General features: G+C 38.0%; 1 protein-coding gene across 1 annotated transcript in view; it reads right to left on the bottom strand.

Moving 5' to 3' along the window:
- TRIM24 (tripartite motif containing 24) overlaps positions 1–20,012 on the bottom strand; it is a 41,645-nt gene extending 21,633 nt beyond the window's left edge. The window contains exons 1-7 of the mRNA XM_014937234.1: positions 19,868–20,012; positions 13,817–13,935; positions 5,534–5,681; positions 3,764–3,896; positions 2,353–2,469; positions 1,067–1,181; positions 238–384 (exon numbers count right to left, since the gene is read on the bottom strand). Of these exons, the coding sequence (XP_014792720.1) occupies positions 238–384; positions 1,067–1,181; positions 2,353–2,469; positions 3,764–3,896; positions 5,534–5,681; positions 13,817–13,935; positions 19,868–20,012 (924 nt within the window). The remainder of the gene's footprint in view (positions 1–237; positions 385–1,066; positions 1,182–2,352; positions 2,470–3,763; positions 3,897–5,533; positions 5,682–13,816; positions 13,936–19,867) is intronic.
- Between the last annotated feature and the right edge of the window lie 559 nt (positions 20,013–20,571).

Here is a 20,571-nt window from a genome sequence, read left to right as displayed (position 1 = left end):
TTCAACGATTCTGTGGTAGTGTCACAAGAGAATCATGACCAGAGAACTAAATTATTAGAAACATTGTGTATCTATGTGTAAGAGAAAACCATGAAAAATTATATACAAATATTCAAATTAGTAGAAAGTCAATAAAAAAAAATCTAATTCCCTAGTGTTACCGACAAGTGTGTGCATGTGCATCTGCCTTAACTACAGTCTTTAAGCCAACGGAGAGTGCTATCTTCCTACCCTTACCAAGCGTTTGCTGTAGAGTAGTGCTGTGCTGCTCCCACTGGAAACTGCCCATTTGGAAAAATTCATGACATGTTCCAGCTGTTTGGAGAGCCCTGCCACTTCCTGCTGTTGCTGCAGAAGTTTCATCCGATGCTCTTTAGCCAGAGTCTGCAAGTAGAAAAGCAGTTCCAGTCAAAGGGCTTGGTTTACAGTTCACAAGCATTAGGCTTTCGTATTTGTAATTCACAATGATGAAGCGGTTTCACTGAGCCCTTCTAAAAAGCATCCCAGCTCCCTGACTGCAGCTATCAAACAGAAAAGTCAGGATGCATTTATTCAAGACATCAGGACTTTCTGTGCAGATTCCCATTTTCTCTTTTGACACATTGTCATAAATGCATGTGCCTCCCTACAAACACACTTTCTAAAACAGAACTGGAGGTAATATTTTTCCACGTAACCATTCTAGACAATTCTCTCCTTTGTTTTGTTATCGAATTGCTGAATTTATGAAAAATTCTGATGAAAAATTGTACGCATGACACATAGAATTATGACTTGTAAAAGCACAGAGAAAGAAACTGGGCTCAGAGACAGCCCTCACTCACAAAGCAGAGAACACAGATAATAATTACAAGCAAAACAACAAAAATCCCCCAAAACCCAAACCTTCTTCCCCCCCCAACCCCCACTTGTTCAAATAGCTCGTGTGGGACATCCCTCCGCTGTGCAATTACGATAGGACATGCACAGGTGTCTAATGATAGAAATGGATTTTATTTTAATGTGAATCCACACAAAAAACCATTAAGACTGACATTTTTGTTTCTTATGATAGAAATGAAATTACCTCCAACTGATGCAGCAGAGCTTTTCCCTTTTTGTTAATTTCTACCATCAGTGTAAATATGGCAACTTTAATATCCTGTTCCACCTGCTTTTGATTCTGATTCACTTCCAGAATTCTGTAAGAAGATAGTATAGAAAATAATGTTATTTAGCTCACAAACCCATCCTCCAAACACTACAAAAAAAACAACAAACCAACCTCAATTGCTAAGACTACCATATTACTTGGCCATACGCACCAATTAACAGATATTCCAACAGACACTTACAGTCAGGAAAATTACTGGGAGAAACAGGAAGAGCAAGTACCAGTGACTTATGATAAAATTAATTAACTGGTGGTAAATTCTAATGCCATCATTCTGCAAAGTTACTGACATCTGCCACTGATAAATTAAATGCTCATTGCAATTGAAATTATTGATTTTTAATTGTCCAGCACATTTCTGGAATGGTTATTGGCAATCAGAACTGTTCAAGTCTAGTTTTTATCTAAGGTAGATTGGCAGTCCAGAAACAAAAACAATAAATAGATTCTCTAATTTTCTATTTCAACAATAATGCTTGAACTCATAACAGCAAAACATAACCTTATATTGTGAAAACCACTACTCCTAAGATGCAAGAGAGAAGAACCACTTAGATGCAACAAAAAAGAGAAGGGTATCTACTGGGTTTTTTTCCATCTCCACCATCCGCAGAGACGGGCAAAGAGAGAGGAAGAGTTCAAGTTGCATTCAGCATCCTCTACCGAGTTTAATCTTCCTGGGTACTGCCTTTCAACTCTGCTGAAGGAGCAGTTACAAAGGCCTACTGCAGCACTCATTTTACAGATTTATTTTCCTCCTAGTTTTGTAGTACCGAGTGAATAAAGCCCCAAGCATAAAAGTATTACATAAATCTTCAAATATGTGTCACAAGCATTATGAAAACATGAGTCATAACCTTTCACTTTCTAAGAGGGATCCACACTAAGAAAATAAGTGTGCTGATGGTAGGGGAGAACACAAGGCTGCCTTCTACAGTCTTTATTGCATAAGTTGTTTGGTTGCACCCAAGCTATTGCTGCCCATTAAGTCCAGAGCCTGAGCAGAAGAGTTACCTAATACAACCGAGCACATTAAACAGGTGGCAGTCACGACAGCAAACTGAAGACATTAGAATTTTTCTTTCTCGAAGGATAAAAGGAGAGAGGTACAAAATGCACTAACCTAAACATTTAAAGAAATTGCCCTGTATATAAAGTTGCCCTCTATGTCAGTTTTAACCTCAAAAACTGATACATACCTGTTTTGGATCTGCTTCCCCGTATATTTTATATACTTAGTCTTCTCCATCAATTTAGTGATTAATGTCTCAATGATCACTTTCTGGTTCTGAAAAGCTTCTTCTATAAACTGGTACCTGTAGTAAATAACAATGAGTATTTACACATACAAAAGGTGTGATATACTTGCTAAAAAGCAGAATATCTTATAAAAGACTTCTTTAATTGAAGATGCTGCTCAAGTCCAGAATTTAGCTGTCATTATGAAAGCATATGTCAGCAAATGCTAATATATTTTATTTATACTATATTTGAACTTATAGGATATTTCCTGTAATTTTCATTTCGTTTGAGAATTTATGATTTTCATAAATATGAAGAGATATTGCGTGACTGTAGCCCAATTTTAGCAAAAGAAAATTAATGTTGTGCTGTAGTCATCACTTTGTAAGTGACAGTGCATGTAAGCTATTACTTCATGCAAGATAAGGATGTAGAAACAGAAGAAAAAAGACAGATAGCTGAGTCAGTAGAAGTCAGCAACATTTTAAATCAAGGAACTGAAATCATCAACAATTTGAGGAAAAAACAGAGGTAGCACATTCTGAAAGGGATATAAATCCTAATAAAAGCAGAATTGAAGAGGAAGGCTGCAACTCAGCAAGAGCAAGGTTTGGCCTGTTCCAAGGAGGAACAGTGGCAAACACTTCTCCACCTATTGATGTTCACCTGGTCAGGCGAGTGAGTTCTTTGTGTGGTTGCATCAGGTATAGCAAGCATATTAACTTAAGAGTGTATCTATCTCAGATCACTACTGTACGCATTACCCAGCAAGATTATTGTCTTGTACTCAGAAGCTGTACATAATCCTGCTTTTCAGCTCCTGTGGCCAGTAAGAGAAGACCAAAGAACAGCAACTCAAAGATTTGAGTGTGATAAATAATGTTCTCCAAACCAAACTTTAGGTTTACTCTTCCTTTTAAAAGACTCTTCACAGAAAAAATGCCCATTTGCACCGTTCTGGAAACATTTGGTAATGTTGTTACATAATCATCTTGTTGAAGGACAAATGGAGAAATTACACAGAAGTGCACAGTTGCATAACACAGCCCCTGTGCTTTCTAAGGACTCTCTGAAGAGCTGCATAGCAACAAACTCTGTCCAAATAACTTGACAGTAAAGAAAGGTCTTGTGCTTAAATCACCAGATTAAAAACTGGAAAAAATTAGGTTTTATTTTTAACTATCACATGCTCATCAGCCACACTCTCTTGGATACAACCTCTTTTTATTTGTGGGCTTCATTTCTGAGCAGGGAATTTTATTTTGCACTTTTTTCACTTGACTATATTCCATACAGCTAGAGCTACAATCCACTTCAAGCTATCTTCCTATAAGTGAGCAGCATAAAACATATACTTTGTTCCGATACCTGTGCTCTTTGTGTTCTAGTAACTGGCAGTCTCGGCAGGTCAACTTGTCACAGGTTTCACAATACAACTTCAACTGCTCCTTTTTGTGGTAAGGACAAAACACAGGTCGCTGACTGGTCACACCAACTGCCTCTGTTGAATAAAGGAAAATGTCAGTCCAGTCTCTTGAAATGATGCAATATTTCCTGTGTTTCCTTACCATATTCCTCACCTAGATGCTAGAAGCGTGTATCAGGCCACTTAGTCAAGAACATAATCACTGTAAGCTCAAACTGCAATGTCTCACTCTTCATCAAGCATGGAGCTAACACCATCTCTCATGGAAAATGTCTAGAACCTATTTTACCATAACATATTAAGGGCCCACAAAACAAACTATTTACAAAAAGAGTAAGTAGCCAGTACTGTAGCAGCTGCAAAAGACATTGCACAGCCAACAAGTTACTTAAATGGAAAGGAGACTTAATTCATTGCTCTGTCCTTTTTCTCTGCCAAATGCAAAAAAGGACATTCGAGGATATCAAGAAACAGGCATTCAAAAGTAATGTCTTTACATACAGTAGTCTGTATGTAAAACCTACAGAATATAATAACCAGAAGTTACTAACGTCCCTTCAGGACCCCATTCTAATGGATGAGAGGTCTCACTTCAGCTTCTAGTGAGCAAATACCAAAGAGCATATGAAACACCACCAGATGATAGAAATGAAATCTGTTCTTTAAACAACTTAACCAACAAAGCCTAATTTCTTATATGAGTTAGGTTGGACATTGAGTTCACGAGGATTATATGGCTTGTAATGAAAACTGGCTTCATGCTGCAGCATGAAGATGCTTCAACGCAGATCAGTAAGATTTCTTTTCCATACCCATTCATTTACTTATTTTCATGAAACCTGGAAAATGTTATTTTCAGATTGGAATCCTTCAGTCAAAATTCTTTGAAACTCACCAGAAGTGAAAGCCCTCATTATACATAAAATTCACAGGACTAGATATGGTGTAATGAAAATAAATACATATTATAATACATTTATAATAATATGTAATAATTTATAAAAATAATTTATATATTTAGAAGGTAAATGATACAAGTCCAATGGACTTATTAGAACCAGTAGAATGTTTGTCAGCATCCTATTATGTTTGTGATTGTCCCACAATGCCATTGAAAGAGCTGTGTCAGAGCTGATCTCTGAAGCCTAAACAATGATTTCCAATTATACCAGATGAAAGATAAAACCAATGTATATTTATTAATTTAAAACACCGCATAAAAAATCATATGAAATATCAATCTGTAGGGTTTCTTGTCACCATGCAGCATCTCTGACAGAAAAATAGCTATCATACCTGCAGCCATGACAGTCTCCTTTTTCAGTAGCTGCATTCTAATGCATCTAATGCTTAAAATTAAGTTTTCTCTTTTGTTAGCTGGATCATTTAAGAGATCCACTTAGATGGAGAGCAACCAAAGAAACACCAGAATTGGTTCAAACGGTTACAGCCTTCGGCAATGAAATTGAAATAAGTGACCAGGAGGTAGGAAACTATTAAAACATATCCATTACCAATCAGAAAAATAACATAGTTCCACTAAATCATATGCACCAAAGGGTTACATCATAATGAATCTGTCCTTTTATATTTACTAGGATTCAGAAATACAATTTTTGAAATTTAGCACTTTAAAAATAAATGTGGTGGTCTAACACAGTTTTCCAATCCAGACACATATTCTTTGTGAAATTATAAATCGTGTGTTTTACCTGGAGATACTTCCTCTTTCTGCCTTACTGTATGATCCTTTGTGAATTTAACCCTCTGGTGAGCTCTGATGCAGGTCTTGCACAACCATTCTACACACTCCACACAAAAACCATTAGCTTCTGCATTGTCTTCACAGCTTGTGCAGACCTGACATGAGGAAGAAAAGGTAGCTGTTACAATAAATATGGGATATACATACAAGCTTTTCTTCATATTCAATCGGTGCTCTTTCACAGTTTTCTGAAAACTGTGAAATGAGAACGCAGAACTGCCTGAGGTACAGGAACACTATAAATAACTGCATAAAAGTAATTGAATATGACTTTTCGGAGAAAGTGGTCATTTTATGAGTGTTACTCTAAAACCTTTACCTGACATGATAAAAGTCAAACCATTACTCTCTGCCTGACACTGCACAATTAGAAACCATATAATGTTTACTATATACAACATGCTCTTGTGAAACATTTACTCAATACAGAACACAATCAGCACCGCTCTGATTTTAGAAGCCTCCCTCAGTTCACACAGAAGCTTTAATTTTAGTTTCCGTTCACCTGCTTAGAGTTTCAGGATGTACACACAATATTGAGCAGCAGGGTTCTTCTCAAGAATCTCTGTATCACCACTTACAGATAGCATTCCAGTTAAGCTTATCGGTAATGCTAACCTAGCATTGATTTGCAACCAATGCATTGTAATTTTCATACTCTGGCCTGTTAATTCCTGGGGCTCTTTGGATTATAACCAAGAGATCTAGAAAAAAGAAATATAATTACAGAAAATAAACCTGACAGCAGACCAAAACCTCTCTGCACAGAGTCAATACACACACAAGAAAAAATTCCTATGAATGAACATCTCAAACAACAGGTTGAAAACTATGATGGGACTTGGACAGGCTTGAGAGTTGGACCCACGCAAACTTCATTAAGTTCCCAAAAGGCCAAGTGCAAAGTCCTGCAGGTGGGACAAGGCAATCCCAAGTACAAATACAGGCTGGGTGGAGAAATGATTGAGAGCAGCCCCGAGCAGAAGGACTTGGGGGTGTTGGTTCATGAGAAGCTCAACATGAGCTGGCAATGAGCGCTGGCAGCCCAGAAAGCCAAACACATCCTGGGCTGAATCAAAAGAAGTGTGGTCAGCAGGTTGAGGGAGGTGATTTTCCCCCTCTACTCTGCTCTCGTGAGACCCCACCTGAAGTACTGTATCCAGCTGTGGAGCCCTGAGCACAGGAAGGACATGGACCTGTTGGAAGAGGTCCTCTGGAGGGCCACAAAGATGATGAGAGGGCTGGAGCCCCTCTCCTATGAAGACGGGCTGAGAGATTTAGGGTTGTTCAGCCTGGAGAAGGCTCCAGGGAGACCTTATAGTGGCCTTCCAGTACCTAAGGGGGGCCTACAGCAGAGATGGGGAGGAATTCTTTTTCAGGGAGTGTAGTGATAGGATGAGCAGTAGCAGTTTTAAACTGGAAGAGAGTAGAATTAGATTAGATACTAGGAAGGACATCTTTACTGTGAGGGTGGTGAGGCACTGAAACAGGTTGCCCAGAGAAGCTGTGGATGCCCCATCCCTGGAAGTGTTCAAGGCCAGGCTGGATGGGGCTTTGAACAACCTGGTCTAGTGGGAGGTGTCCCTGCCCATGGCAAAGGATTTGGAAATATATGACCTTTAAGGTCCCTTTCAACCCAAACCATTCTATGATTCTATGAACAACACCACTTCACACGTTCATAACATTACTTAACTCCTCCTTTACATGACCTCTGCAGTCATACCTTCACGGGGGTTTTGGTGGTAAAAATATTGAAAATACTTATGCAGATACTTATGCTTAGGTAACTACCATCCATTTCTATCAACATTTAGCACTACTGCAAGTCAAAGCCTCAAGATGTCTGAAGATTACTATATCCTACAGATCACAGTGATAAAATTCTGCTAGCAGGAGCAACAATGAGAAAGTTTTAGATTTTAGTTTAAAGTATGATTTTTTAAAAACTCCAACTTCTGCACCCGCACAAGATAAATATAGATTAAGTTAAAAAGGAAGCAAATATTTATATCCTATGCAGATAGATAATATATATGTAGAACTATGTCCCAGTTTCCCCTTCAAAAAAAAAGAGGAAAATTAGCACAAAACTTGCCTTAGGCCAGAAAGCAAGTTACAGACAGAACTGGAATTTGAACATAGGAGTTCCAGATTCCAAATGCTGTGCTTATTCTTCTGGATCATGTTGCCTCTCAGAGCAAATATCTTCTGAGAACTGAAGTTACAACACAAGGGTTGTTGACCCCTCTGGTTGTCACTTGGAGTTTGAAGCAGTTCCTTTTCATTAAAGGTGACCTGCAAAGGAGAAAAAATTGGGCTTGTGCCCCTTTTTCTGTTTCTTTACCAAACAGAGGCCTGAAAGTTTTATTTTTTATCTTTAACTTTTTTTAATCTTCTGCTTGGTTTTTCTTTTTCTTCCCTCTCTTTACATTAAAAATTCTAGTCCTATCCAGACTAGTTGACTAGGGAGAAGTACCAAAGTCAGGACATCATAAAAAAGTGAAGAAAATGGATGTAAAGCAATTAAAGGAAGTGAATTTAAATCAGGAAATTAAAAAAATTTACTTGCTCTTAACCCTTAGTTTCAATGACATTTTGAAAAAAAAAAAAAAGTATTCTTAAGGTGTCAGCACAGCTGCTTGAAAAATTAATTTAGAACAAACAAGTATGACAGAGGCATTGCTTCAATTTTACATTTTTGGTGGCAGAAACTCTCATGAAAGAAATTCCCTCCCATCTCCTTCCCCAGTTGTCTCCTCCTCAGATGTGCCAATGCAATCCTCTGCAAGAATGTGGTGTAAAACCAGATTGATTACATCATTGTAGCTGTAGCTCAAAGATCAGTTACATCAGCACTGCTGACCGGGCAGCAAACCACTGCAGGATGAGAAAGAAGTTTTAAAATCAGTCTTGTTGCCAGAGTGATACAACGGTGCTATTGCCCCCGGATACCCAGAGGTCTTTTTGCCAGTTGGAGTGGAGCATAAAAGACTGAATATTTGTTTTCCTAGTGTAAAAAAAACAACAGTGAAAACAAAATAAGTGAAGGGAAAAAATAATAACAAAAGTCTTTCAGGCATTCTTTAAGTCAAGGCAAAACAAAGACCAAAAAAAGGCAGGAACCTAATTTAAAAAAAAAACCACACCAACTTCCCCCCCAAAATGCCACCCCCCCAGCCTTTCCAAGCCACCTTTAGCAAACTTAGACAGATAAATTTGCTACATGCCACTGCATTTCAGTAAGTTCCAAGGATTTCTGAAGTTATTCATTCCTCCTAGATTCCAATATCTTTGTCTTTTCAATATGCTTTAAGTTTCAGGGTTTTTTCCAACTGGTTTGACCTGCTACAGTTGGAATGAGATTAAGATTGTGATTCAATAACCAATAATTGGGTGCTGACAAATGAACTGAGACTCTTCCTTTGTAGTCCCAAAAATATATATTCCAACTTTATACTCTTCAAGCCACCAAGTTGAAGAGAGACAGATTTCTAAAACTTTTCATAGACATCATAACTCATGCTGTCAAAATACCTATGCCTTCTAGGTAGAAACTAGATTTGCTTCTACCCACTTCTTATTTGAAATACGCATTTTCAGATACAGCTTGGATTTTGCTAGAACTCCTAGTTATTAGAGTAAGTCATATAGCAAAGTACACAGAAGTGCAATTACTGCAAATATTTGCTATACTCTTACAAAACCTAAAACATATTTCATTTTTATTTTTGTGACTCATACAAGCGGCGCTTCAGTGATTTCAAAGAAAATTCTTGCTAGTTAACCTGTAAGTCTTTATTCTGGTTAGACAGATATTTATTTTTAATTGAGTTTTCCTTGTAATTATATTTAATTCAGTCACTAGTTTTAGTATTTATAACCCCAGGAAGCATTCATTCAGCTTTCATTCAAATTTAATGAAAGCTGAAATTACTCAGCATGTTGCAGGTTAAGTACTATTTTTCTGTTGTAAAGCTTGCATATTTACTTAAAAACAGATTAACATGCAAGAGTTGAGGTAATAGAACTGTCTTCTCAGCTACTGTAGTAACTAACCACTGTTCCAATTAAATATACTTTGAGTATTAAAGAGATTAACTAAGCCATCAAATGTTTCCGAGTTTCAAAGGAAGACAGCAAAGTAGTCCAGAGGAATATTCAGTGAACTGATGTTCCAAATTTCACCGGTGTAAATTAGATGCAATGGCTTCCTCTACTGGATCCAAAAAACATTGATCTCTTGTCACATAAAAAAATCAATGAGGACAGCTCCTGTCTTTTGGTACGTTCTTGTCTATATGTAACTCTAAATATGAACCATATGCTGATACTTCAAAATGCATAAAACCTAATCAACATGTCCTCTTTGCCCCAACATCCCTGCCACAGCTGCCTCTCTTCAAAGCTCAACAAAACCCTATTGTGACTTTTCTTGAGTCTACTACCCGCTGCCCTAAACCAGTGGCTTTCAGTGACATTTTGGCCACAGTAGCAGCTTTGATACACGTGTTCCCTTTTGGACACAGAAGCTATGAAATCAGGACCTACACAAAAATGCACTACAGGCTCAATATGTTGCAGCAACATCAATGTTATCACTACGATCTTCTCTTCTGCATCAATCTCACACTTCTCATTTTTACTATCACAGCTTTGCACATGCATTTTCTTCTGCTAAGTTCCTAGATTTCCCTTACTTATCTGCTCTCTAGTCTTACTCAAATTTAGCATTTGCTTCAGTAACACCTCTTGGGTTTGAAGCTCCTTTCTGATTACTCTGATGTATCAAGTAGAATTAATTTTTATTTTCAAACTTCTCTTCAGCATCCAATAATTTTGCCAAGTTTTTCAATAAATCATAATGTGAAAAAAATTATACAGGATCTGCTCTTTCGAAGTATTTATGTCTTAGTTGCCCACAACTTACAATGATTACTTTCTGGAAGATCAAAACTGGATTTCCCTTTACTCTCTTTTCTTCTGGAAAGCTTCCTATCCTAATAGACAGCACAAAATTCTTAATGTTCTCTTGTTTATACTTAATTTCTTCTGCTCCTGAAGTTTTCAGTAGTAATTGCTAGAAAGGACAGCTATGCCACCATCAGGAACAGGTAAGGTAAACGTGATTTGAGGTAAGTGGCTGGCACTTTAAGGAGTTCCAGTTATTTTTCTCACCCCACAATTCCAGTCTCCATACTACACCATTCACTCCTACAGTTTTGATTCAATATGCTGAAAACCATTTTAATATTACTACAATTTTAAATCTGAAACAACCAAACACTGAATTTGAAAGAGGTTTTTTTTTTTGCAGTCTCTCTCGAATTGAAATAAACCAGTCCTTCTTGACAACACACATATACAGGTTAGTCACAGATACAGACCAGTGGTGCCAAGTCACACCACCGCTTGCAGAGAACCCATGGGTTGCCTCTAATTCTAGTTTGTTAAACATCCTGCTAAAGATGCCAAACTATCAACGCCAAACTAACCATCTCAGTAGAAAATTTCCATAAAATAGCCAAAGTTTGTGACAGAGTTTGGATGATCTCTGATCCAATATTTCCTGCAAGTCTCAGCATCTTTTCCACTGTAATTCCTCTGATCTGTTGCCTGTGTTGCTACTGGCAATTTTTCCTTCTTTTCTCTTTGCTCCTTCAAAGGCAAAATAAGATAGACCGAGTAGAAGGATGTATCATCCTTAAACTTCATAATATTCCCTAACAGGACACTGATCTGTTTAAGTATTATTGAGTTAACTTTGCTGTTCCACAACAAACAGCTTTATTGAATGGTGTAGCACTTTTTTTATGGTTCCAATGTCAAAGTACAAAGGAATGTCCAAAAAGCTTCATTATCATACCCAAATTAATCTATTCAAACAAAACAGAATCACACATAATTAATTTCCAATAGGTAAAGTACATGCTCACTTAGCAGTCATCTAACAAAACATTTAGCTCCATTTAAAAAAAAAAACAACTCAGTAGAAAAATGCATGAATGTACTACTCTGCTGGTTTAGCAAAGTCTACTGGTTTGCCTTCAACCGCTGCAGAAAGTATGCTGAGTTCAACCAGAAAACTCATTTCAGTTTTTGTTAGGAAGAGAAAGAAACAAATAAGGAATGGAAGAGCAAGACAGGTGTCTGAGAAAGGAACTTAAGGAAACACAAATGCTTTGAAGAACCTCCCTGAAATCTGCTCAAACCACTCAACAATGGATGATTCCAAACCAGCTGCTGAAATATGTGGAATTTCTCTGTATCTCTCTCCAGCAGATCAAGATCAGAAGGTAAAAAAAAAAAGACATCTCCCTCAATTCCAAGGAAGTGCCTGACATATAGTCCAACTTTTGATACCAAAGTGCACCCAATTTCACATGACTATGACCAACCTTAAGAATATAAAAAACCCTTCTTGAATTTTCAGTTCCTTACCCAAGTCTCAAAGGTCTCAATTCCTCACTTAACTTTCACAGAAAGCAGAAAAAAGAAAAAAAACTGGGGGTGGGTGCATGTAAAGACTTTGTCACTAAACCCAGGAAAAGTAATTCTGCTGCTATCACCACTCCCCAAAGGAATATTTAGAGGACTTGTTATATAACTAAGCAGAGGTTACGGCACAGGTCCAAAAAAAATTCAGGACTGCTTCTGCATAACAGTTATTTGTTATCTTGCTTCTCTTCCTAATTTTAAAGTCACTAAAAAAACATATGATCAAATTTTCAGTGCAACAGGGACTATTCATTTTCTCAATCTTACTGGGAGAGTATTGAGAGACTTTGTGTACATCTCACAACCACCTCCAAAACTCAGATGTTTCCCTGTAACACCCAGGGGTGGGAGGGTGGGGGGAGAACTAAACTGAAACAAAACAAAAAAAAACCAACACACAAATACAAAAAAACCCCAAACTTCAAGCTGTCCTACATCAAGAGAACTGTTAATACTTCCAGAGACTCCCAACTAAATGTCAGTTTCTGGTAAGGTCTATCATTTCTCAGAAATCCAGTTGCAAAATTCCTCATAAGCTGAACACAGTTTAATGGTTTTTGAGATGTAAGTTAATTCCTCTTCCTTGGAGATGATGACAACATTTATGCCTTTTATAGTCAGTGAGCTGGTATCACAAACCTGACGGTCCTTTCATCTGCTCCTGAGACACATACCCATTCATATATGTAACTGCAAATTTCAACTACGCTTTGAAACAAGAAGACTGCATAATAAAGGACTCTAAGAAGCTGCCCCCAAGACAAACAGATTGCAATGATACAGGTCCCTAAAACAGGAAAGTGAAAAAGAGGCATTTTCAAAATAAAAGGAGACCACCACCTAAATGTTAGGGGATGAGTTAAAATGCAAGCTATGTTGACACAGTAACCTTTTTGTACTGTTATTATGAAGAGTGCAGCAACATATAGAGAGGCTGAATTATTTACAGTAAGTTCCTAAAGTTTAATAAAACACTTTATGAGTAAAGACATTCTTGAGATACTCTCTTACTAGCTAAAAATGAAGACACGCAATATTTTGGTACCAGAGATTACTAAACTGTGGTCCTACACAGATGTGATTACTCATTTGGTATTGCTTCCACACTAGAACTTTCATCCGGAAAAACCAGCATGAGGAGAAAATAACAGTATTATTATTCTTCCAGATAAGCAGGTTTTGGTTTTATGAGATGTCTATTATTTGATTGCAAAAGGCAGCCTACGTAAGAAAAACAAACAAGAAACCCCTAAAACATACCATCTTCCCCAATTGTACATTTGAGCCTCTTGCTTGGTAACTGCACTGCAGCTATTTAATGCCATGTTTTGTCAGTGCTGAGATAAGAAAAATAAAGTTGATAACCAGAGGATTCAGTTTTGCACTGAGATCTCTTGACGTAGCGTTGTTCAGGTCTCTGCTTCAGAGAGTGTTTCAAGTGCCCAGTCTAAAGCACAGAAATTCCCATTTTAGCAACTGTTCCTTAATTTATATTTTGCTGTTATGACGAAATCTTATATTAACAATTAAAAATACTTTAGAATAAGGCAACCACCTTCTTCACATGCATTTTCATTGATTTTAACTCATCTAGAGCAGCTACCCTACGTGATGACTAAGTACTTGAAGTCTTTTTCTGCATATGAACAGCAAAAAGGCCACACAGCAAGAAGCCAAGGATATGCATACACATCCAAAAGGTGTTAACTTGATTACATGTTAATGCACTTACCTGATTTGATTTCTCTACTGTGCTACTGGGAACCTCTGTGGTATCCTTCACAAAAAAGTTATCTATGATGTGTCTCTCTGCACATTCCTGACCACAAATTGGACAGCGGATAACACCGACTGGGGGGAAAAAAAAAATTTTGATTATGCTTGCACAACTTAAGGTATATCAAACAACTTCAAAGACAGCTTGTAAAGATAAATACTTTGAAAGGATGTTTTGATACTTTCCTGTCAATAAAGTGCGAGTACAAAGAAGCTAATTCTTATTTATCAGTGAAGTAACCTTTACCTGTTATTCCCTGATGACATGTTCTTTCAACCAAGGTCAAGCACCTTTTTATTTCAATCCTATAAAGAATTTGCTTTAGGCTTACAGAAAATTAATTTATTTGTTCTAAAGGGAATGTATTCCCATTGACAATTTGGTGTTATAGAATGAATTAAAGTAAACATTTATTAGTGTGGAGTACTAATTAGTGACATTGAGTGTTATTACATACACCCACATACATACAGCAGTGTGACATGACTGACTTCCAACTGTGTAATATGAGAAACTGAGATGTAATGAATTCAAAATGAATGAGGCAAGTTGTATAGAGGAAGAACAGACCTGTATTAACATTGTGACTACCTTCACACTAAGCAAGGGAAAGCAAGCAAAAACGACATAGGAATAAACAAGCGAGGTCCTCTTTCTCCTCTGCAAGACATACTGGGGAACAATTCTAAGATAATAACATACTTAGACTCCTGGTTGAAGAAAGAGCTGAGAACCAATAACTCAAAGGGTTAAACAATTAAGAGCTTTTTCAAGAGAATAAAAAGGACAAAGTCAAGTTCAAAACTTGGGGTTCAACAGTGAGTAGGCTAGACTGAAAGGGAAAATATCTATATAAATATTTTAAAGTAGACACCTTTCCCAGGTGCAGAAAGCAGAACGTCTTCTTAGCACTGAGGTTTGCTTATCATCTAAGAAAAATCTCTAAAATGCTAAGCATTATCATCTTGCTTTAAGAAAATTGTCATCCGTTACCACCAAAAAAAACCGAAAATCACTGAAACTAAGTTAGGTTGAAATAATCACTTAGGATGTGGAAATCATCATGCAAAGCCTACTGTAGAATAATCATGTGAGTCCACACTGAGATAGATTCTAGACTTACAGCTGCCATTTGAAAGGAGGCAGGATTTCAGGGCCTTAAAGAAGATCAGAGGCATCATTTAACACCAGTATATAATTCAGCACTTGCATATTTAAGTAAACCTGCATAGGCTTAATTCTGTTCCTGTTTCACTTTTACAATAAAATAGAAGTACAGAAGTACATAAATAAAGAATAAAGTAGGAGTACAGAAACTATTAAATATTGCACTTTCTGCAGAAGAACTTAATTCCTTACTCTAAGCACTTCATGCAAGATTTAAGTAACTTTTTCATAATGTTCTTCCAATACACACTACAGATTTAACCCCACTGTAAAGCAGTTCTCTAATAAAAGTCCACCAGTTTTACTAAATTAGCTCTTCATTCTGGAAATTTAGCCAGCAGTTCTCCACTTGTGTGCAAGGCACTTAACACTCAGCTGGAAGGCTAGGATGTTAAGCCTGGTTTTATTATAATTGCCATTTTGCCAGCCTGCATTTCAGTACATACTTGTGCAGCTTCTTTTGATATACAAATTCCATATTGTGGTTAAAACTTCTGTAATGTTTTTTATCCCATCATCATGAAGGATAATTGATAAATCACATTCTGCTATGTCGGGTAGTTAATTCTTGAGTACTGAATTTCTCCTTTTATTGAGCAAATAAACAGAGTCGAGAGTGAACAAATGTCCTGATACTCAAGCTACATACCTGCTAAAAACCCCCTATTTTTTATATTTTTCAACAGTGCCACCCTCTGTTCCCTCACTGCTCATTCTTGACCCCGACAAACCGCACTGATTTGGGGAGCACAAGTGACTGAGTCAGTCTTTGCATGTGATTTGGAGCAGGGCAGAGACAGAGAACGAGACTGGGAAACTGCTTCAGCCATGGATGTGCTTCTCCCCCTCTCCCAAGCTTCACCTTCAGCCCCCGAACTGCTTCCCGGACCCAACGCACGACACCGCTTCCACAGAAGCAACATGAGAAGCCGGAGGATGGGAAGGGGCCAACACCACCACTGAAGGTTCAACACGGAACCGCTGCCTTCGAAACAGATCGGTTGCGTTAAACCGAGTTTATAAATCAGCTTGAATTGAAAACATGGCAGGCAAGGGAGGAGAAAGGGACAAGTTCGGAAACATACTAATACAAACCAAACATGTCATTCGCATTTTCACCAACAGAACACTGCCAAGTACCTGTTCAAGAGATTGCTTAGAAATTCTAGACTGAGATGGGAGAAAGAGGAAAGGAAAAGTGCCCAAACCTCTCCAAATCCTCTTGAAACTTTTTGGAGAATTCCTTATGCTGTCTGGCCTTAAGTCACGGTTTTCTTCTGCAACTGTTGGGTAAGTTTCCTTTTCCCTGAATTGATGACTGCTCCACAAATCAGTTTTAAACCAGGTTTAGTCAACCCCAGGACCACGAATTTAAGTAAGAACACCTAGTACCATGATCTCGGTGTAACTGTTACAGCCAGGTTACACTGTTATCTACACAGCTGGCAAAGCAAGCCTTTTTGGCACAAAATGTAAAACACAAATTAACCAAGCATCATTCATTTTAGGTCCTTATCTACTATTCTGAACGTACCCAAGGCTCCTTCAGTGACTGACTGAATAAACGGAATATAAACCACCTCTCAGTCTTTTCCTCTCCACTCGCCAAGTGAGAAATGGAAGGTGCAAGCGAGAGTGCTCCCTACATGATTTTTCACGTGTGCTGCATTTGAAACAAGAGGGCTGTGGCAAACAACAGCACCTAACGACTTCACGCAGGTTCATTTCAGAACTTGAGTCTAGCCACTTCAAAGAGACACAAACATGCTGCACATCAGCACTGGATTTTCTACTCGTGTTCCTTATCAGTAAACAAATAGTACAGTAGAGCACACCGTATAATCACCACAGTCCTGCAGAACGTGGTGCAGAGCTGGCAGTTCACCAGGACTCTCACACAACTGAGACAGACACTAAGTTACTGGGAAGGAAAAACACGGTCCACAAAGAACCCAGAATTCAGAGATTCCTATGGGAAAACACTAGCAGAAAAGACTACAACTGTTTTGGAATTAAATAAAAAACATGGGTAAATACGAAAACAACGTATCGAAAGTGAAAAAAAGAATACTGTTTATATTCAAGACACACACACTTTAATTTAGCAAAGCTCACGGACAAACATCTGTTTCAACATTGGCATTTCTACTGATATTATCAGGGTTATCTGTCATAATTAAGTACTAAAGCTTTATTTGGAAACAGTAATTTTCAAGTAAATTCTTGCTTTGCAATACTAGTTACAGGATGCAGCTTTTTGTATAAAATGACAGAACTACGCTTAGGCCAAGCAAAGTTTTCAGCCGTTCATCCAATACAAACTGTACCGCTGTCATCCATCACAGATGTGATGGGATTGAAGTCAGTTCGTGTTATTTATGTTGCTTACAGCCCAAAACACATCAGCACAACCCTAAGAGCACAAACCCATAACGGTCAGGCTGGAGAAAGTCATAAACAAGAAATATCAGACGCAGGAAAGTTACTTGATTTGTTCAGTGTCTGTTTCTGAAGCTGACATGTAACATTTGATTTGTTTCATGAGCAGAGCCCTCTTTTCAGATCAGATTTGGTCCAGTAACAGGGTGCGTTTGGATTACATGTCCAGGTTTTAGTAATGGAGGGCCAGAGGGAGCTGCAGGGGTCTCCACTGTGAGAAGACACTGGGGGTTGCTGCCATGTCAGAAAAAGCCAATTCCAGACATCTCCAAGATGGACCCACCACTGGCCAAATCTGAACACATCAGCAACACTAGTGGCACTAGTGTGCGTGTTTAAGAAAGGGTAAAAAACGCTGTGCAAAAGAAGCTGGGAGAAAGTCAGAAAAATGTGAAAGAAACAGCCTTGCAGACACCCAGGTCAGTGAAGAAGAAGGGGGAGGAGGTTCTCCAGGTGCCAGAGCAGATTGTCCCCCTGCAGCCCATGGAGAAGACCATGATGAAACAGATTGTCCCCCTGCAGCCCACAGAAGGCCACATCAGAGCAGATATCCACACTGCAGCCTGTGTAGGACCCCACGCTGCAGCAGGTAGATGTGCCCTGAAGGAAGGTGCAGTCTGTGGAAAGCCCACGCCAGAGTTTCAGGCAGGAGCTGCATCCCACGGAGAGCTGCCCATACAGGAACAGGTTTTCTGGCAGGAACTTATGGGGGGACCCCACACTGGAGCAGCCTGTTCCTGAAGGATTGTACCCCATGGAGAGGACCCACATTGCAGCAGGTCTTGAAGAAAGACCCCATGCTGGAACAGGTCTTGAAGGACTGTAACCCACAGGAGGGATCCTACACTGGAGCAAGGAACAAGTGGGTGGAACATGAAGAGGCAGAGAGGAACTGGTATGAACTGACCACAACCCCCATTCCCATCCCCACTTGAGGAGAGAAGGAGGTAAAATCAGAAGTGAAGTTGAAGAGGAACGTGAAGGAGAAAGTTTTTTGTTTGGTTGTTTTGGTTTGCTTTATTTTATTTTTGTGTTTGTTTCTTACCATCCAAATTTATTTAATTGGTAATCAATTAATCTTCCTTTCATTGAACCCATTTTGCCCATATTTTTGTTGGTTGGTTTTGGGGGTTTGTTTTGTTTGGGGTTTTTTAAAGCTAAATGCTTTAAGCTAGAATTCTAGCTTAGTTGAAGTGAACCTGAAAGAGATGCTGGTTTGTATGTAAATTTGCAGGTTTTACATAAAGAAGACAGTGCTTTGTTATTTTGCAACCTTAGAGAGATGCACATGATACATAATCTCATGTCAACTACAATACCTGCACCCCTCCAGAGGTCTAATCCAGTTTAGAATGGTGCTAAAAATAGAGATCTTATGCTGCTTCCTCTTCCCAAGTAAAAAGAACTCAGTAGAGTAGTGAGACGGTATCATTGCCCTCAAACTAGTCTAGTAGATGACATCATATACTACAGTAGCTTAAGAGAAATTTTATTTAAAAGAAAGGAAACTCAGATAGATGCATGCTACAGTAGTGTCTTTTTGTATCAACAATAAAAATGGAAACAGGGTACAATAAATATCAGCATATTAATGACTTGACAGTTTTAATAGATTATTCTTATCTCAAAACATATTATTTATAATACATTTTGTATGTACAGCGCGGATTTGATAAAGGAATCACAGACGTGGTTTGAAACCCTTTTCTCCTCCTCCAGTTGTAGCGTACAAAGGCTTAACTCAGATCATGGACAAGTATCCCCTCCTAGATCCTGCAGCAGTAACAAAACACACCACCACACACTAAGCATTACTGCTCTCTCCCCAGCCTCCTAATACACCTGACAGAGGAGTTCAACTTCTTTTGGTGCACAAAGAGTCACGTTGGTTAAAGTCATTACCGACAGACGGTATTCAGACAGATGGCTGAAGCAAACACAGGAGCACACATAGAAGGTTTTTGCTAGCAAGCCAACAGGTGCCATAGCAAGCCATTAACTAATTTTTTTGAACAACCAAGAGGACAATGATATTTTCCAAAGACATTTCTGCTTGAATTTCAAATAATAAGATCCAGAAATAATATATGTAATAATTATATATGAATATACAATATTTATAATAATAGACAGGAAGAAGGAATGCAATACAAAGGCAATTAAATATAGCCCGAGCATTTTCTTACTATATTCCATGTATGTATTTGCTTTAGATGTTCATTGGTACACCTTTTTTCCTCATCAACACTTAATTACATTTTAAACCTTTCCTTAAGCATGCATAGAATGCAATTCCTAAATTAACCTCTGAATTAATTAACATTTCCTCCATAGAGTCCTTCTGCAAGACACCTTCCTAGTGCTACAATGAATCAATTTATTTTTTTTTTTAAAACTTACGGTTTGGAAGCAATGGTGAAATAGCTTTCCAACCATGTTTAATCTTATTGCCAACACTTCCTTCCTCTTGTTTCAAGACACCTGTTTCCTGAATTGTGCTGCAATTTACTTCAGCGCTTTCAAAGCTGGGAACCCTAGTTAACATACTATGGTCTGTTCAAGAAGATTCAAATTCTGAGGAGCAAGATATCAAAAGAAATTTAGTTGATTTCCTTACATAAATTGGCAAGGAATGTAATTCATTCTCTCATGAAACTATAGGAGAAACACACTATTTCATCCAAAAAAGAACTACATTAATGCTTTACAGGGAAAAAAAAAAATCCCCAAATGCTTTTGCTCTTCATTCCCCTTCTCCCCTCAAATACCCACAGTTTTGATAAAAGGAACGAGGGCAAAAGAGAAGAAGAATCTAGAAAGCGGTAGCACAGAACATTATTTGTCCACACATTGTGGGATAATACAATGAAATTTCACTAATCCAAATCTTATTTCTGCAATTGACATTTGCTATACCAACTATATATTCAAATACATTACCAAGTCAGCTCAAACCTAGCATTTTCACAAAAGAGAAAAGAAACCCAACAGTATCTTTAAATAAACATTGTCAAAGCAATTAAAATAGAGTATCATCAGAAAGAACATCAGATTCTGGTTTGCAATTTGGATAATGCTGTTCAGGTTTAGCACATTCCTGGACG

The sequence above is a fragment of the Calidris pugnax genome, unplaced genomic scaffold (assembly GCF_001431845.1).
Source record: "Calidris pugnax isolate Ruff unplaced genomic scaffold, ASM143184v1 scaffold1, whole genome shotgun sequence".
Classification (NCBI taxonomy): domain Eukaryota; kingdom Metazoa; phylum Chordata; class Aves; order Charadriiformes; family Scolopacidae; genus Calidris; species Calidris pugnax.
This window is presented reverse-complemented; position numbering and strand designations above follow the sequence as displayed.